General features: G+C 31.1%; 1 protein-coding gene across 4 annotated transcripts in view; it reads left to right on the forward strand.

Moving 5' to 3' along the window:
* The first annotated feature begins 869 nt into the window (after window positions 1–869).
* LOC120216415 (probable trehalose-phosphate phosphatase I) overlaps window positions 870–17,628 on the forward strand; it is a 31,425-nt gene continuing 14,666 nt past the window's right edge. Inside the window, exons 1-12 of one of the 4 annotated variants that reach the window (XM_039213847.1) lie at window positions 870–874; window positions 4,015–4,020; window positions 10,679–10,795; window positions 10,896–11,036; window positions 11,143–11,214; window positions 11,298–11,390; window positions 11,475–11,528; window positions 11,607–11,708; window positions 11,786–11,933; window positions 12,129–12,199; window positions 12,483–12,575; window positions 12,671–12,751. In XM_039213847.1, coding sequence (XP_039069778.1) covers window positions 10,727–10,795; window positions 10,896–11,036; window positions 11,143–11,214; window positions 11,298–11,390; window positions 11,475–11,528; window positions 11,607–11,708; window positions 11,786–11,933; window positions 12,129–12,199; window positions 12,483–12,575; window positions 12,671–12,739 — 912 coding nt within the window. In that variant the 5' untranslated portion in view covers window positions 870–874; window positions 4,015–4,020; window positions 10,679–10,726 and the 3' untranslated portion in view covers window positions 12,740–12,751. Of the gene's footprint in view, window positions 875–4,014; window positions 4,021–10,234; window positions 10,436–10,550; window positions 10,796–10,895; window positions 11,037–11,142; window positions 11,215–11,297; window positions 11,391–11,474; window positions 11,529–11,606; window positions 11,709–11,785; window positions 11,934–12,128; window positions 12,200–12,482; window positions 12,576–12,670; window positions 12,760–16,667; window positions 16,681–17,628 lie in introns of those variants that run through there. The other 3 variants (XM_039213846.1, XM_039213845.1, XM_039213844.1) reach the window with 3 other exon arrangements.

Consider the following 17,628-nt stretch of genomic DNA (forward strand, 5'->3'; position numbering starts at 1 on the left):
AAGGGAGCTCTCAAAGTGTTGATAAAAAGCATATTGGTTTCCTCTTCCTCTAACGGTGGATGAACTTGTACGGCCTCATCCCTCCACCTCTGAGCATACTGTCTGAAGCTCTCATTATATCTTTTCTCCATGCTTTGCAGTATGATTTGATTAGGCCTCACATCCTTCACGTGCTTATATTGTTCTGGAAAAGCTTTGGCCAAATCCTTCTATGACTTGATATGAGCCCTGCTCAACTGATTGTATCATCGAATGGTTGAACATGCTAATCTCTCTTGGAAGCAATGAATCAATAGTTGATCATCCCCTACATAGCCAACCATTTTTTTGCATAACATAGTGATATGGGCAGAAGGGCATCTCATGCCATCGAATTTTTCAAAATCTAGAATTTTAAACCTAGGAGGTAACACCAAATCATGAACCAAATTCAGTTCCTTGGAATCGATCCCATGCATACTAGTGTCCTCCTTCATAACCCTAATTTCAGCTTCTAGTTATTTTCACTTTTCTTCTAAGTATTTGTTCGGCTCTTTTTTGCGATCATTTTCAAAATCTGGTACATCTTCAGCTTGTTGTGGGTTTACGGAGTTGTCAAGTAAGTTTATGTGCACTCTTCATGGCTAAGAAGCTACTCCTTGTTGTGCTCTAACATGAGGTGGTGTAAAGCCTGGAGGGTATAGGGGTTCTTCAATGGTAATACCAATGGTTAGAGCCTTTCCACGATCCTCTAGTGGTACGAAACCCGGGGGGTACAAAGGTTCTTCGGCAGTAGAACCGACAGGTAGAGTCTATTCTCGATCTATATTTCTTCCTTGTAACATGCTTGCTAGTTTCTCTATCATATCATTATGGGATTTCAGAATTTGTTCATGTATCTCTTCTTGAGCTTTTCTTATATTCTCTTGTATTTCTAGCTGGGTTCTCTCAATTTGTGTTATTTTCTCATCCATTACCTTTTTCCTGGTATTGTATGGTGTTTAGAAGTTTCAAGTATTTTGTAATGTATCCTTCCTTATTAATTTCGGTGGTTTGATGATGAATATAAAAATGAAATGCCAAACACAGAAAAATATAAAAGTACAAATAAAATGTAGAAAGTAAATAAAACTTGAAATGTAAATAAAATGCAAATGCATGTCGGAAGGCAATGATATATAAAATGTGATCAGTCTGAGAACAACTTTCGTGTAAGGACAAAAGCATCATCATTACAAGATGAATCCATTATAGAAAATGCCTAGCTCTAGTATTCAACTCCATTATCTCGTTGAAAAGCCACGAGACCCTTCTTCCTAAATCTGACGCGGGATTTGTGTAGCTCTGGATGACTTTTGCTTGGATATCCATCTCCCCTAGCTTCCTTGCAATGCCACTTAACTGATTCATGGTTTCGATTATCACCCGATTCACATTTGTTTTCCAGTCCTCATAGTAATCTTCATGTTCTGCTATTGTTATTTGGTGCTTCGGTTAGTGCATTCAAGATCAGTTATATGCACTTGACAATTGCGCAGAGCATTTTCTAAGTCACAAACCTTTCTTCGCAAAGTGGCATTCTCCTCGAGGCGATCATTGACAACTGCACATAGCATCCTCTAAGTCACAAACCTTTCTTCGCAAAGTGGCATTCTCCTCGAGTCGATCATTGTTATATTTTATTTATGATAGTCACGATTGTATTGTTTCAGTCTGTTTTTAACAAAACGTTTGTTGTTGTCACTTTCCATAAATGTATATGTCTTGGTTACTTTCAAAAAGAAAAAATTGGTTTTTTATATAAGAATAAATTGTAATAATTGGGATGATACTTCGCGTCACTTACGTATTGACCAATACGCTTAGAATAAATACGTAATCCAAATAAATCCAAATATCTGGAAGGACTCATAAAATGGAATTTGATTCTTTTTCATATATATTAGCAATATGAAACTGCCAGGAAGATGAAATGACTACTTATCCTTAATAATAATTGCAAAAAAATAAAAAATAATATAAAACCTTAGCTACTTTCTTCCTCCTCCTCTTTTTTTCTAACAACTTGTATCACTTTTATTGATCAGTCAACTTTTTGTTCTTTAATTTTTTTTAATTGGCGGAGGCACCGGTTTTAATGCTGGTTGTCGCCCACCGGTTTATTTTTTTAATTTTTTAATAAAAATAATTATGTCTTCGTGACATGTTATCTGCCTTTATGGCACATTTATATCTGCCTTTTGGTAGCTTACAATATTTTGTCGTTGTTTTCGTTTATCTTTTTTCTTAATGTTGGATTTGACAGTGCCATGACTAATTAAGATGACGCTTATTTGTTATCATGATTATCTTCCATGCTTTAAACCCTCAGATTGATTTGGATACGCGTTTTGCGTTAATGGATAGTTTTCTCACGTCGCTCGACTCTGATTTGCAATTTGTCGATGATCTTTCAGTATCTCTATCGTCTTTTTTGGTTCATTTACTGATGCAGTTAGATTTGTTCATATCTTTATTTTGTTCGAGCTTTTTGGTTAGGGTTTTTAACATTTTCCTTCTTTGGTCCTTATGTGATCTAGGTAGCTAGTTTTTATCTCAATGGTAATAGGAAAATGTCATAATTATATTTTAGGTTTATAGTTATGCTTGTAAATCTTCGTTGTAATTTTAGATATTTTTTATTATTAATAAAACTAGTTAATTTCTGCCAAAATAATAATAATAATTGCAAAAATGGAGTGAAAAGCAAATAATTAGACAATGAATATGGTATTCGCTCTTTCGAGCATATTAAGAAATTATTTATTTCACCTTTTTCGCTAAGTTTTTCTTCTCGTTTCCTTTTCAAACTTAAAAAAAATAAAAAATAATGTTTGATTGTTACATTAGTTGATATAAAACTTATTGATCAAATAAGAGCCGTCCACTCGTATCTCTTTTTCATCTTTGACGAGTGATGCTTGATTGATTGCAGAGCGGGATCGATTATGGTGTTCATGTTAAAAGTCAGCACCGAAAACGGTGCATTAATGCACAATTCGGTGCAATGGTCAAAAGGAGCACACAACTGTTGAAATTTGCTAAATGGTATAAGTATAATTTAGTCATTGTAATTTAGGGTATTTACAAATTAGTCCTTAAGCTTAAACTATAAATACCCTAGTTCATTTAGCTTCAAAATCATCCCAAATCATTCTAGCTTTCTCCCAATACTAGAGAATTTAGAGAGTTTCTTGAGAGTTGTTTTCTCCTTTTTTATCAAGAGAGAATTATCATTGTTTTCTCCTTGGTAGATCGAGAGAAGTTGTAATTCCTATTTTCTCATAGTGAAATTATTCTACCGTTTCCAGTGGTTTTTACCATATATTATTTAGGGGTTTTCTATGTAAAATTTGTGTCTTTTTTATTTTCATTTTTATTTTCTCAAATTATCAGTTGCGATTTTGCTCTATCTGATAGTCGTCTTCCGCAACAATTGGCATCCGAGCCAGATTAGAGTGTGTAATATCTACTTATTGTCTTTGTGGTTGCCACCAAAATGTGGATCCTCCAACATAAGAAATTAAGAAGGTATTACCCATTTTTTGAAGGTTCCAGAGAACTATTCACGATAGTGAAATAGTGGGAGCTATCCGTAATAGAAGCTATGGCAATGAAATTTGATATTGAAAAAATCAATGGGAAAAATTTCTCATTGTGGAAATTGAAGATGAAGTATTGAGGAAAAGAATACAGCTAAGGAGATATGGGATAAAAAAATATATAGGAAATGCAAATTCTTGGGGTATCTCTTGTGGGATCCTACTACCCGCAAAGTGATCATCAGCAAGGATATTAAAACAATTTTTCTTCGTGAAAATATTGAAAAAGAGATTTTCATGCTCCAGCCTGAAGGTTTTGAAGAAGAAGAAGAAAAGAAGAACTTGGTTTGTAGGTTGAACAAATCTCTGTACGATCTAAAGAAGGCTCCGAGGTTTTGGTGTAAGATATTTGATTCCTTCATCATGTACCTTGGATACAACAGACTTAATGTAGACCCTTGTGCTTCAAGAGGTTTGGTGATAACGATTTTTTTATATTGTTGTTGTATGTGGATGACATGTTGGTTGCAGGACCCAACAAAGATCATATTAAATAATTGAAGGCACAACTGGCTAGGGAATTTGAAATGAAGGACTTAGAATCAACAAACAAAATTCTAGGGATGCAAATTCATTGAGACAGAAATAATAGGAAGATTTGGCTTTCACAAAAGAATTACTTGAAGAATATCTTGACACGATTCAACATGCAAGATTGTAAGCCAATTTCTACCCCTCTTTCTATTAACTTCAAATTATCCTCCAGTATGAGTCCTAGCAGTGAAAAAGAGAGGATGGAGATGTCTCAAGTGTCGTATGCATCGGTAGTGGGAAGTTTAATGTTCGCTATGATATGCACAAGACCAGACATTGCACAAGCAGTGGGAGTGGTTAGTCGGTACATGGCGAATCCAGGCAAAGAGAATTGGAATACAGTGAAGAGGATCCTTAGATACATCAAAGGGACCTCAAATGTTGCATTATGTTACGGAGGATCAAACTTACTAATCAATGGGTATGTAGATTCTGACTATGCAGGGGATTTGGATAAAAGCAAATCTACCACATGATATGTGTTCAAAATTACCGGTGGAGCTGTAAGCTGGGTTTCAAAATTACAGTCAGTTGTGGCTACGTCAATAACAGAAGCAGAATATGTAGCAGCTACAAAGGGCAGTAAAGAAACAATTTGGTTGAAGATGCTATTGGAAGAGCTTGGGCACAATCAAGAGTATGTATCTATGTTTTGTGACAGTCAAAGCGCCTTGCATCTAGCAAGAAATCCAACATTTCATTCAAGGACAAAGCACATACGAGTTCAGTACCATTTCATTCGTGAAAAGGTGGAAGAAGAGATGATATATATTCAGAAGATCCATACCAAAGACAACATTGCAGATTGCATGGCAAAGGGAGTAAATGCTGATAAATTTACTTGGTGTCGATCCTCTTGTGGTCTGTCAGAAACATAAGCAACATGATGATACAAGGTAGAAAGAATGGTGTGAAGATATGATTGTTCCAATCAAATCTTCAAGTGGGAGATTGTTAAAAGTCAGCACCGAAAACGGTGTATTAATGCACAATTCGGTGAAATGGTCAAAATGAGCACACAATTGTTGAAATTTGCTAAATGGTATAAGCATAATTTAGTCATTGTAATTTAGGATATTTACAAATTAGTCCTTAAGCTTAAACTATAAATACCCTAATTCATTTAGCTTCAAAATCATCCCAAATCATTCTACTTCAAAATCATCCCAAATCAAATCTTAAGAGCTGTTTTCTCCTTTTCTTTATCAAGAGAGAATTATCATTGTTTTCTCCTTGGTAGATCGAGAGAAGTTGTAATTCCTATTTTCTCATAGTGAAATTCTTCTACCGTTGCATGCGATTTATACCTTATATTATTTAGGGGTTTTCCACGTAAAATTTGTGTCTTCTTTATTTTCATTTTTATTTTATCAAATTATCAGTTGCGATTTTGCTCTATCTGATAGCCATCTTCCGCAACAGTTCATAGTAGATCCTCTATATTTGTTATTTTTTTCTTTATTTTCTTATATCATTCGTATCTTTATTTTTTTATTTATTAATAAGCATGTCTTTATGATACGTTTTCATTTATCTTGTGATACATTTTCATTATTCTTTATTGATCATTTGGTTGATCTTTTCATTTATCATTTTTTTATTGTTAGATTTGATGTCGCATTGCCTGATAAAGATGACACTTATTTTTTATCATGTTGATTTTTCTTGATGTCAACAATCTGAGTGAATTTGGATCTTAATTTTTATCCTATTTTGTAGTTTGTTTACCGATGAAGTTAAATATGTTCGCATCTATCTTTCGTTCGAGTTTTTTTGTTAGATTTTTTTTTACTTTTTTCTTATATAATCCTGTTATGATTTCAAGTGATTAATTTTTTTCTTGTCGCCCTCCAGTTCCAAGGGTTTGCCTTGACTAATATGGACCGACATGGGTCATACACCTGGCTTTGGTGGATGAGCCTATCAACGGAGATTTTCTACATACACAATGACTCGAACCCGAGACCTTGCTTAAGCGATATTAAGATGCTTACTACTTGAACCAACCCCATTGGCGATTTCAAATGATTAATTTTAGTGTTTATTATCATAGGAAATTTTCATAATTACTTGTTTAGTATATGATTATAGTCGTAACCCTTCACTTTGATTTTAAATACTTTATCTCTTAATAAAACTAACGGACTTCTATGAAAAAAGAAGTTATTAATCAAATAATATTTATTCCCAATTTCTTATTTCAAATTTTAATTCTTAGATCGATAAACTTTTATCTTTAAAAATACAGTTGTTTTTATTTGAAAATTAAACATAATTTAATTATAATATTAGAAAAGAAAAACGAAGGCATTTTGCATCCCCAAAAGTATCCCACTTTTATAATACCAATAAAGCATATGTGCATGACCGAAAGTTGTGTAAAATGAAATATAGAATGAGGGTGCGCATGTGAAAATTTCTGAAGCAGACAAATATCATGAGGATCTTTAATGTTCAACACAGCATATACGTGTTAAAGATTCAAACCTTATTTTCGGGTTTAGTTGGAGAATATATTCCCATTTTTTAAAATAATATAATATATTAATTGTGATGTTTCGTTGAATTAAAAAAAATAAGTTCCTTTCCTTTCCACCTAAATACATCATTGATGCATGGCTGTGCGTAATTGTTACATCATTGATGCATGGCTGTGTAATTGTTTATTATCTTTATTTGACTTTAGGAACCCAAGTCCATTCAAATGGTGTTTGTTTTTGTTATACGTAAACTTGGCATGCAAGTAATATTGGTTGAGTGTTGCTAACCAACCTCACAAAACTGTCAGAAGAAACTACAAAAGAATTCAAATGAACCCCGACATGTCCGACCACTGTTTTCTGTTCCCTGTCCCTATGCAGTTTAAATATTTTATTTTAGAAAAGTATTTAAATAAATTTCTAAGGATAATTACATTCTTTTTAATGGTTAAGAACAATTTATAAGTTCAATTTTATTTCTGTTACATCGAAGCAGAAATGACTGTGTTCCATATACTTGATTATTAACACAACAAGTTGTCATTAATTAACTGGTTTGAACCAACACTTTTTATAATTAAAAGCTAAAAGTGTCACGTAACATGTTCTGGATTACGTTTTAGTTTATATATTAAACCGATTGTTATACATTTTATGAAAAGCAAAATAATTTCTTCATTCAAAATTTTATCTATTATACTGTTAGCTGTATACATAATAATTTTCATGGTCATTAAAAATGACAATGTTTGAAGGGATAACAATGAATCACGAACATGAACTTTAATATGAATATAAGAAACATATATATAAACTCTAAGTTAAATGAGATGCCATATCAGTTCAATTATAATAATTTGCAGAAGGAAAAAATTAAGAAAGTTTATTTATTTATTTATTTATTTAAATGTAATAAGGTAGCGTTTAAATGAAAACAAAAAGTTTATTTAATTATTTAAATGAGATTTGATTTCAAACTTTCTCGCTCCTTCCATTGAAAGATGCGGAAGGTTTATTGATGTATTTTGGCGTAAAGAAAGTGAGTTTATAATTTGAATTTATAAAATTAAGAGAAATTTATTAATTTAGAACAATCAATGTCTGATAACTGTCATTTAACATTTTTAATAATGTTAAATGACAGTTAACAGACATTGATTTTTCATAATTAAATTGAGAGTATAATTGAGTACCCAAAAAAAAAGAAACTCAACATTTTAATCACAAATCAGAGCGCAAATAACAATCAGGTGATCAATAAATGAGGTTTAGGGGTGAGACTAAAGATGCCAAAGTAATAGGCCTAGAAATGAGGGTAGTTTAAAATAACAATTTTCAAATATGTTTTATAGAAAATTAGTTGAATAAATGTCGTGTCCCAGAAATTATCAGCAGAGAAATCTTTATATTTCAGCGTTCGCTGCCGGTTTCGCAGAACAGGGTTTTGGCTTTGTTGTTAGTTTTGCGATTGTATACAAGGGGCATTTAGAATTTTTAAGTTATTTACTTCTATGTTTACACTGCCAATGGGTGCATGCCATGTGTGATTTTTTTATTTTTAATTCATTGTAAATTAATAATACAGTTTAATATATAAAAGGATTAACCTATCAAGTAGTTTCAATGATAAAAGTAAATGTTGTTTTTCTTAGAATTTTTAAGTTAAGTAGATGCATTTGTATGACGTTTGTACATTATTAATTTGTTAAGATTATTCTGAATAAATATTACTTTGTAATCATCCGAAATCAAAAATATACTAAATGAAGCATATGGGGTAGTTGTCCCCTAAAATTTTCAAATTCTTTTACATTTTAAAGTTTTTGTGTATTTTATGTTTTCGTCTCCTAAAATTTTTTAAATTTACTTTTATAGAATAAAATTTTACGTGTGTACATGTCTAAACTATTAAAAATATATAAGAATTTTAAATACCGATTGATATCATGTCATATAACTAATGACTGTAAGATTATTTTAACAATATTGTATCAAATTGTAACCCTTTCTACTACTTACCGTAAACTTTTATCCACCAACCCACTCGCAGCATTCACTATTTGTTGTTACCCATCGTCGTATAATATTTTAATTACTAAAATAAATTGTCATACCAAATAATTATTTTTTATTTATATTATGGAAGTACAATATAATATCTGTTTAAAAATAATTTCAACTATTTCAACAATGAACCCTCACACTCCTAATATTTCTGGTGCTAGAACCCTGAACCTCAAAGAATAACAACAATTCTTTTACCACCAATGTCACTTGATTCGTGCCCATACCAAATAATTTTAATTAGATTAAATTATATATTTAGTATTTAAACTATTACTTTTGTTCTGTTTTGGTCTATTAAGATGAGATATAAACTTTTTTAAAATAAAATTATGAGTTCAAATTCAAAAATTATAAATAGAGCAAATTGAGTTGAGAGATTTATCACGTACTAAACTTTTACGTTACTTTATTTGAGTTAATAAATTAATAATTATATTAATTAAATTCTTTATCAATTTAATGTATCTTAACGTTAAATATTAGTCTAAAATTAATGCAAAACATTTTTTAAAATATATAAATTGTACTTTTTTGCTATATGAAAGATTTAAATCAACATTTAACGCTCAAAGTGATGATTCGAATAAAAAACATGGTTAATTCAATAACAATAATTTAAAAACTAAGTTAAAGTAATTTGAAATTAAAAGACTAATGTAGAAAATGAGTAATAATTTGAGGGTGTATGGCTAATTATTCTCAAGACAAGTTGGTGGTGCAGCGATCCACCCAAATTAAGGAAATACAGCTCCCATAATCCCGTGGGTATAACAAGTGGCTTGTTACAACACGTGGCAGAAACCCACATGACGCGAGCTATCATGAAGAATGTTGTCCACGTGGCATCCTGCCAGCAGCCTATGAAAATCAGCTTGAAACCACCACTTCTCTATAGGATGAGTAAAATTAGACCCGAACTCAAAAAAATCAAATTTTTTTACTCGATAAAATTTTACTAAAATTAATTTTGATTTATAATTTTATAAATTTAAAATTTTTAATAATTAATTGCTTGACTTTAAAGTTTGAGTTAAGTTCTAACTCTATAAGTATATCATATATGAAAAAAAATAATATATGTATTATATATGATTATAAAAAATTATTTAAATAAAATAAAATAATATTATAATATTATAAATGTTTATATTTAAATTTAAAGGAAAAATTAAAAAATTACTCGATTAAAAAAATTTAAATTAATTTTAATTTATAAAATAAAATTCATCAATTAAAATAATTTAAAATTTTTTGACTAGATTGGACTTGGCTTACTTTTCTCTCTCAAAATTTTTGGTCTATGCTGTGGAGTTGGACCCACCACACCATTTTTATTTTCTTTCTTCCTTTTTCTTTTCAGAAATTTCTGTGAAGAGTTTCGTTTCGTCCGTTTGTGTCTGGTTTTTACTATAAAAGCTGCTCCAACTCCTTGTGTGTCTCTCACATATGTTCTCTCCACTCTCATCCATTGCTCCCTTCAATCTCTCTTTCTTTCTTGTTTTCGACCAATCCTTGGGATCTTCTTCTTCTTCTTCTTTTCTCCTTTTCTCCTTTTTCAAGTCTATAGATTCGATTTCAATTCCTTAATATTTGGGTTTTGATTTCCAACAAAACAAAAAGAGAAAGAAACAGAGTACTCTGTTTCCAGCTTTTAACCCCTTACTCTCACATTAACATTAACATCCAAACACTTGTTTGAGTTGTTCTTCTAAATACCTTAATTTCCCAAAATGGGTAAGTTATAGTTTTTCCTTTCTCTTTGATTCAAGGATAGCAAGATAAAAAAAAAACTGTGGGCATTGAATCTTACTAAAAATGTTTGAATATGGGTTGTCGTTGTCTGTTGCAGTGAGTTTCCTTGAAGAAAGACCAAAGAACATGGCTGCTTGTCAAAATGTGGTCACTGATGCAAAATCAGCACAAAAACCGCCTGCACCACCCGGTTTTCTCTCCATTTCACGCAAGAATTTGCTTCAGAACCTTGAAATCAGTGCAGGAGCAAGGGTTGGCGCATGGGTCGATTCCATGAGAGCTTCTTCCCCAACTCATATTAAGTCTACACCTTTCATTGCCGATGATGAAGGTTCCTTGAATGTGAGTTCTTACCTGTTTCAAGCCTTGAACCAAAATGGGTTTTCATTTTTTTCCAAGGCAATAAAGATTCTGACTTTCTGTGGTTGATGAAATTGTTTAGCTGCACCATCCATCGGCGCTGGATATGTTCGAGCAGATTATAGATGCTTCGAAAGGGAAACAAATAGTAATGTTTCTAGATTACGATGGCACTCTTTCTCCGATTGTTGCAGATCCAGATCGAGCTTTCATGTCCAAGAAGGTTAGTTATTTGTTCACATGACACCACGGCTAGTCTTTGCATAAAATTTCTGGGTACTTCTCATCTATAAATTTGACATTAATATCACGTGCTTTGTGTACACCAGATGAGAAAGACGGTGAGAAAGGTAGCCAAATGTTTCCCTACAGCTATAGTGAGTGGTAGATGCAGGGACAAGGTACATTTTCAGGCCCTAAAATTTGATCCTTTATTTAATGTTCACACAATTGGTTAATCTTTTGTTGTTTTGAAAACTGCAAGGTGTATAACTTTGTCAAGTTGGCTGAGCTATATTACGCTGGAAGCCATGGAATGGACATTAAAGGCCCTGACAAACTTTCCAAATCTAACACAGTGAGTAATCTGATGTTTCTCAGGTCAAAATCATCTGTGTTAATTTCCTCACTCTCATCCTTGTGTTTTTTTTTAACTCTTCAGGACACTGAATTGCTTTTCCAACCAGCTAGTGAATTTCTTCCAATGATCGATGAGGTAATTTCTTCGTCACACACAATGGAAACCAAAGTAAATAGCTTCAGGCAATTGACATTTTCTCATGCAATTTTCCAGGTTTACAAACAACTGGTGGAGACTACAAAATCAACAGCAGGAGCTAAGGTGGAGAACAACAAATTTTGTCTCTCGGTACACTTCCGTTGTGTGGATGAAAAGGTGAAAAAAATAAGACATAATCAGATCATATTATCACAGTTTTCAACCATCTGATTTGCTGGGGTATAAAATTACAGAAATGGAGTGAACTGGCACAGCAGGTTAAGTCTGTGTTAAAAGACTACCCCAAGCTTCGGCTAACACAAGGCAGAAAGGTTCTGGAAATCCGTCCCACAATCAAATGGGACAAAGGGAAAGCCCTTGAGTTTTTGTTAGAATCTCTTGGTAAGTTTGAAAATTATTCTTTATTGCATGTGCTTTGATCCTTGAACGTGTGCACTTCGTGTTTGCGCGTTCATATTACACCAACACGTTATTATTTCAGTTACAGTTAGTAATAGTAGGGGCAAAAAAGAACATGACGTGATGTTCTGTGATGACCGACAAGTGCTAATAATAATATGAATGTGTTTGCTATAGGATTCGCTAACTGTACCGATGTTTTCCCGGTTTACATCGGAGATGACCGCACTGACGAAGATGCATTCAAGGTAAAAATCAAACCCATCGTCACTTTCTTTTGGCTCTTATTATTAAATATGTGGCATGGATTTAAATTGTGATTGTATCATATTTTCAGTTGTATTGTATTTATCGTGATTATAATAATAACGAATGTCATTATTGTCATTAGAGTATCATGAATAACAGTCTAATACTTTCATCATTATATGAAGATTGTTATTCCGACAACAGAACATTATTTAAATCCACTTGAATACATGATAAGTGGATCTTTGAGGCTAAACAATTTTGGTTTTGGTTCTTATTTAGATACTGAGAGATAGAGGACAAGGTTATGGTATTCTCGTCTCCAAGTCTCCCAAGGACACCAATGCATCATATTCTTTACAAGAGCCACATGAGGTTAGCTTCAAACTAACATCAACTAGATGCCATTCCACAATTTTCAAATTTATTTGTAATTTAATATATATAATTTTGTATTTTCTTTTTTACAGGTTATGGATTTTTTACGACGATTGGTTGAATGGAAAGAATTTTCTGCAAAAACTCAATCGAAAATGTAAAAGAAGAGAAAATATTTATGGTGCACCCTGGCAAGAGTTGTAAAAGGGGTGGGATTGAAGTAATAAATTATTGCTTAACATAAGAGAAGAAGGAAATGAGTAAACATATTTTTATCTTCCGGGGTTGAAAGCTTTGTACATCTTTGTAACTAGTTGGGTACAAAGGGTAAAGACTTGTAACTTCACGGGTGAATTACATGTTTAATATTTCATCTATCATTTTTGTTCTGTTTTTATCATGTATTTTTTTTAATTTGTACTTAATGTTATATTTTAATTTTATTTTAATCATTTATTTTTAAAAAATTAAAAATGATGTTAACATATCATTATAAAATAATACACTCATCATTGATTTTTTTTTAAAAAGTATAATATCAACAGTACTATTATTTTTTAACGGCAGGTGATCAAAATGTAACTAAAACGTAAGAATATATATGATTTTGAAAAAAAAATAATTAGATGACCAAAATAGAACCAAAATAATAATTGCGGTACAAAACATGTATTTTACCTTATATATCATATTTTAGTTTTATATTGATGTTGACTGATTTATAATATATTGAGGTATAGTTTGTTACAGAAGCGGTAAACTTTATTAAAAAGAGAAAATATTTGTAATGTAAACGAAGGTTTATAATTATAAATATAAATTAAACATATAATTAAAATAAAATATTTTTTATAACCATTAACATATAAATTAGTCACTTAAGATCACATAATAACTACAAAAGGAAAAATAAAAAAATAAATAAAAAATTGAAAACAAAATATATATATATAAATAAAACTGACCGCATCAAAAAAATGAATCACAAAAGATGATCAAGTTATTGAAAGACCATTAACAAACTGTAAATCAAAGTCAAGCGACGTGAAAAAAAAAACCCTCCACGAATGTAAACAGTGTATTCAAATCCAATCTAAGAGACGAGTGTGTAAAACATAAAAAATCAACATGATAATAAATAAGTTGAAATATACATTATTTTAGTTTGAATTAATATTAATTTTTGAATTTAATTTAAGATTATTGTTTCTTCTCTTTACAAAAATTATATATATTTATTATCGAATATCAGCAATATATAAGTCTATTTTTAAATAAAATTAATGATGACGAAGATTTATCCTCTTAAAGAGTTTTACTCTATTGGGTATTATTTGATATATTATTAATAAAATATACGCTTCTTAATATATTTTAAATTTGAATTCATTGAGTGATGTAAGTAGTTAAAGAGTGGTGTTATTTTTTTATGAGGTCTTAAGTTTGAATAATTCATTGTCAATTATTAAGAAGGATTATAAATAAATATTTTTATATAAATATATAATCACTCTAACTATTAAAAAAATTTAAATTTTAAAAAGCTAATTAATTCTATAAACACCCTATTTTATTTGATTTTTTTATTTTTCACTAACTTTGAACATAATAATAATAATAATAATAATAATAATAATAATAATCCTTTATCATACACAGTTGAGTTGACACAATTAATGTAAGCAATGGTTATCCACAAATTGGTATGTTGTTTTAAAATTATAAAAGCACATCAATTTTTTTTATACTTACTAGGTGAGTGATCAAAATATTTTATATAAAAAATATTAATAAAAAATATTTTAAAAATTATTATTAATGAAGTAAAAAGAAAAATTTATAAAAAAAATCGTTGATCTCATGTTGATTTTCAAATAGTAATTCCTATTTATTTTTAAAAATTATATATAAGAATAGAAAAATATTCGTATAATGATGATAGTAACCCTTTAAAATAATGGTGTTATAGTCCATGAAAAAAATGGTGTTATAGAAAATTTTAATTTAGTTTCGGTGTGACACCAACTCAATCAATCATTTTAATATTTTCTTTTGAAAAATATACGTATTTTATTAATTAACGGCTAATAATATAATTGAGAACATTATTAGAAATACATAAAGGACATCTATGAAAATAGAAAATTGATGAACGATTAATAACAATCCATATAGATAAGGATACGAGCAATAACGTTGGCAAAGTGTCTACAGGTCACCACTAAGACCTAGTATATTTCTAAAAAATCCTATGGGTCCTATAGGATTTTCAAAACACCACTGAGAACATTCAAATAAGCATCCAAATCAAAATCATGTAAACACTTATAAGTAGGGATGAGCAACACCGGGTACCACTTATTTTTTTTGGGAACCGGAACTTGTTCAACCAGTTCTTAAAAATTTGGATCTGGAACCGGAACCTGTAGGTACCGATACCGGTTCCGGGTACCTTGTTATTTTGACAACTTTCTCATTTAACCTGTTAATTGTTACACATTAAGTGGGATGGTATGCCGCCTTCTCGTTAAAATTAGCCCTTTTATAACCTATTAATTTATTAAATTAAAATGCTACTACTTATCACAAGTAGAACTCTTTTCTATGCAAAATTTATCCACCATTTCATATTTAAATAGTAATAAAAACACTAACCAAAGTACATATTACGAAAACGTAAAGTTAGAAATCAATTACAACAAGTTTAATCCAAATTCAAAAGTATAGGTCACAAAATGCATATAGTCCAAACCAAATACATTTACAAATAAAAGATATTACACAATATTTGCAATTCCAACGTAATTTTTGCTCCATTCTCAAACTTTGATGCGGTGATGCCCTTAATGTTCTCCTGACTCCTAGCACAAAGACAAATAAGTTATTACAATATGCCCCAATTTGTAATAAAAATGTATTAAACTTACATGTAAGAAAATAATAAATGACAATATGAATTGTAATTTACCTTGAATGAGATTCCTTAGTAGTTTTTACCAATGACATCATTAATTTGTGTCACGCAACTATCACTCAATTCTGAAAACAAAAAAACACATTCACTAAATTATAAAATACATATAATTTGATAAATGAATAAAAAAAAGTAAAAGTATTACCTTCTTCATATTTCTCAACATCCTCCAATAGTTGCTCAATATCCACACATATGTTAGATGCTCTCAACCAATCTTGAGCACATATTAAAACTTCCACAGTTTTTGGACCCAAACTACTTCGAAACTGATCAAGCACCTAACTCGATGTACTAAAAGCAGACTCACTTGAAAATGTCGAAACCAGTATTGGAACCGCTTTTAGTCGGGTATCTAACCAGTTTCGATTCCAAAATTTTGGGAACCGAAACAGATGTCAACAGGGTTCTTATTTTGCTACCCGAAACCGCTGGGACCGGTTGCGGTTCCAGAACCGACAATTCTTAATCGGTTCCGGTTCCGAAACAGGGTTCCCGTTCTTTTGCTCACCCCTACTTATAAGTTATATTCTGTCACAAGACATCATCTTCATGATAATTACACTACTACAAAGTGTTAGAGATACACTACATTTGTTCAAAACCAACCAAAGAAAGCTCTTTGACCAAGACTCCCCGAATATGCCCTTGTGTTATAGTCTTGAAAGGTACTCATTGTTTTCTTACTACTCAATGCAAGTAAAAGATAAGCTAATTCAATTCTAAAGATCAAAGAAAACTTTAAAGATGAATCAAATCATAAATATGCTATGAAATCTTCTCAAATCCCGCATTAGCGACTAGAACACTTCAAAATCCCTCACCAAACTCAACCTCCGAAATAAGTAATATACTACTTCATCTATAGACTATGGAAATTTATAGAAGTTCCTTACCATGGTGTTATCGAAATGTGTACTTGGGAAAGCTAGAATGGATGTTGGAAGAGGAGAAGTAATTATGGTGGGAGAAAGGAGTGGGTGAAAATAAAATAAAAATGGGATATTGGGATATGTCTCCTAAAAGATTGGACAAATGACCTCATAAAATCAACCTCTTTTTCCCATAAAGGTAAAATAACACTTTAGCCCCCTCAAACTTCACTTTCTCAAAAGAACTCCTATATAGGCCCTAAATGGGCCCAATTGAGATCAAACAAGCCTCAAAGACCAATTCAAGGTCATATGCTGGCCCAAGACTTAGGGGTGACTTGACTCGAAAAAAATTGACTCAAATTGATTCAACTCATAATTTTGTAAACCTGACTAGGCCTGTAAATAAACCGAACGTTCAACGAACCGTTCGGCAGGAAGTTCGTTTATGTTCGTTTATTTATTAAACGAACAAAGATGAACAATATTTTGTATTCGTTTAAGTAAATGAACGAACAGGAACATATGACTCGTTTGTTCATTTACATTCGTGAATGTTCGATAATATGTTCGTTAATGTTCATTCATTTATGTTCGTTTACTTTCATTCGTTTATGTTCGTTCATTTATGTTTAGGCCAATCTCTCTAGATCCATTTAAAATATTAAGGCCCACTAAATTTTAATCTAATACCCATTAATATATTAAAAATCAATTAATTTTAAATTCAAACAAAAAAATCTAAAAACAATTAAATAAAATGTAATCCTAAATTTAATTTGTTAGGGGAAAAAACTATTTTCAAATTTCAATCTTATCGCTCGTTACTCACGCTATTTGGTCCTTGTCCACTGCTGTCTAGCGCTCTTCACTGAATCACCGGAGACGATTCGGTCGAAGCCTCATAATAAATCTTTTTCAAGACTTCGAGGTGTTGTTGTAAAATAAATTCTTTTATGTTCGTTTGATTTGTTCATTTACGTTAGTTTATTTTCATTTATTGTGCTCTTTTGTGTTCGTTTATGTTCATTTACATTCGTTCGTTTGTGTTCGTTTATCATTTAAATAAATGAACATGAATGGACGCGAACAAGCTACTTTCCTTAACGAATGAATACGAACAAAAAAAATTTGTTCGTTTATGTTCGTGTTCATTCATTTGTTCATGTTCGTTCTGTTCGTTTACAGGCCTAAACTCGACTAA

The sequence above is a fragment of the Hibiscus syriacus genome, unplaced genomic scaffold, assembly GCF_006381635.1.
Source record: "Hibiscus syriacus cultivar Baekdansim isolate YM2019G1 unplaced genomic scaffold, ASM638163v2 tig00110160_pilon, whole genome shotgun sequence".
Taxonomy (NCBI): Eukaryota; Viridiplantae; Streptophyta; class Magnoliopsida; order Malvales; family Malvaceae; genus Hibiscus; species Hibiscus syriacus.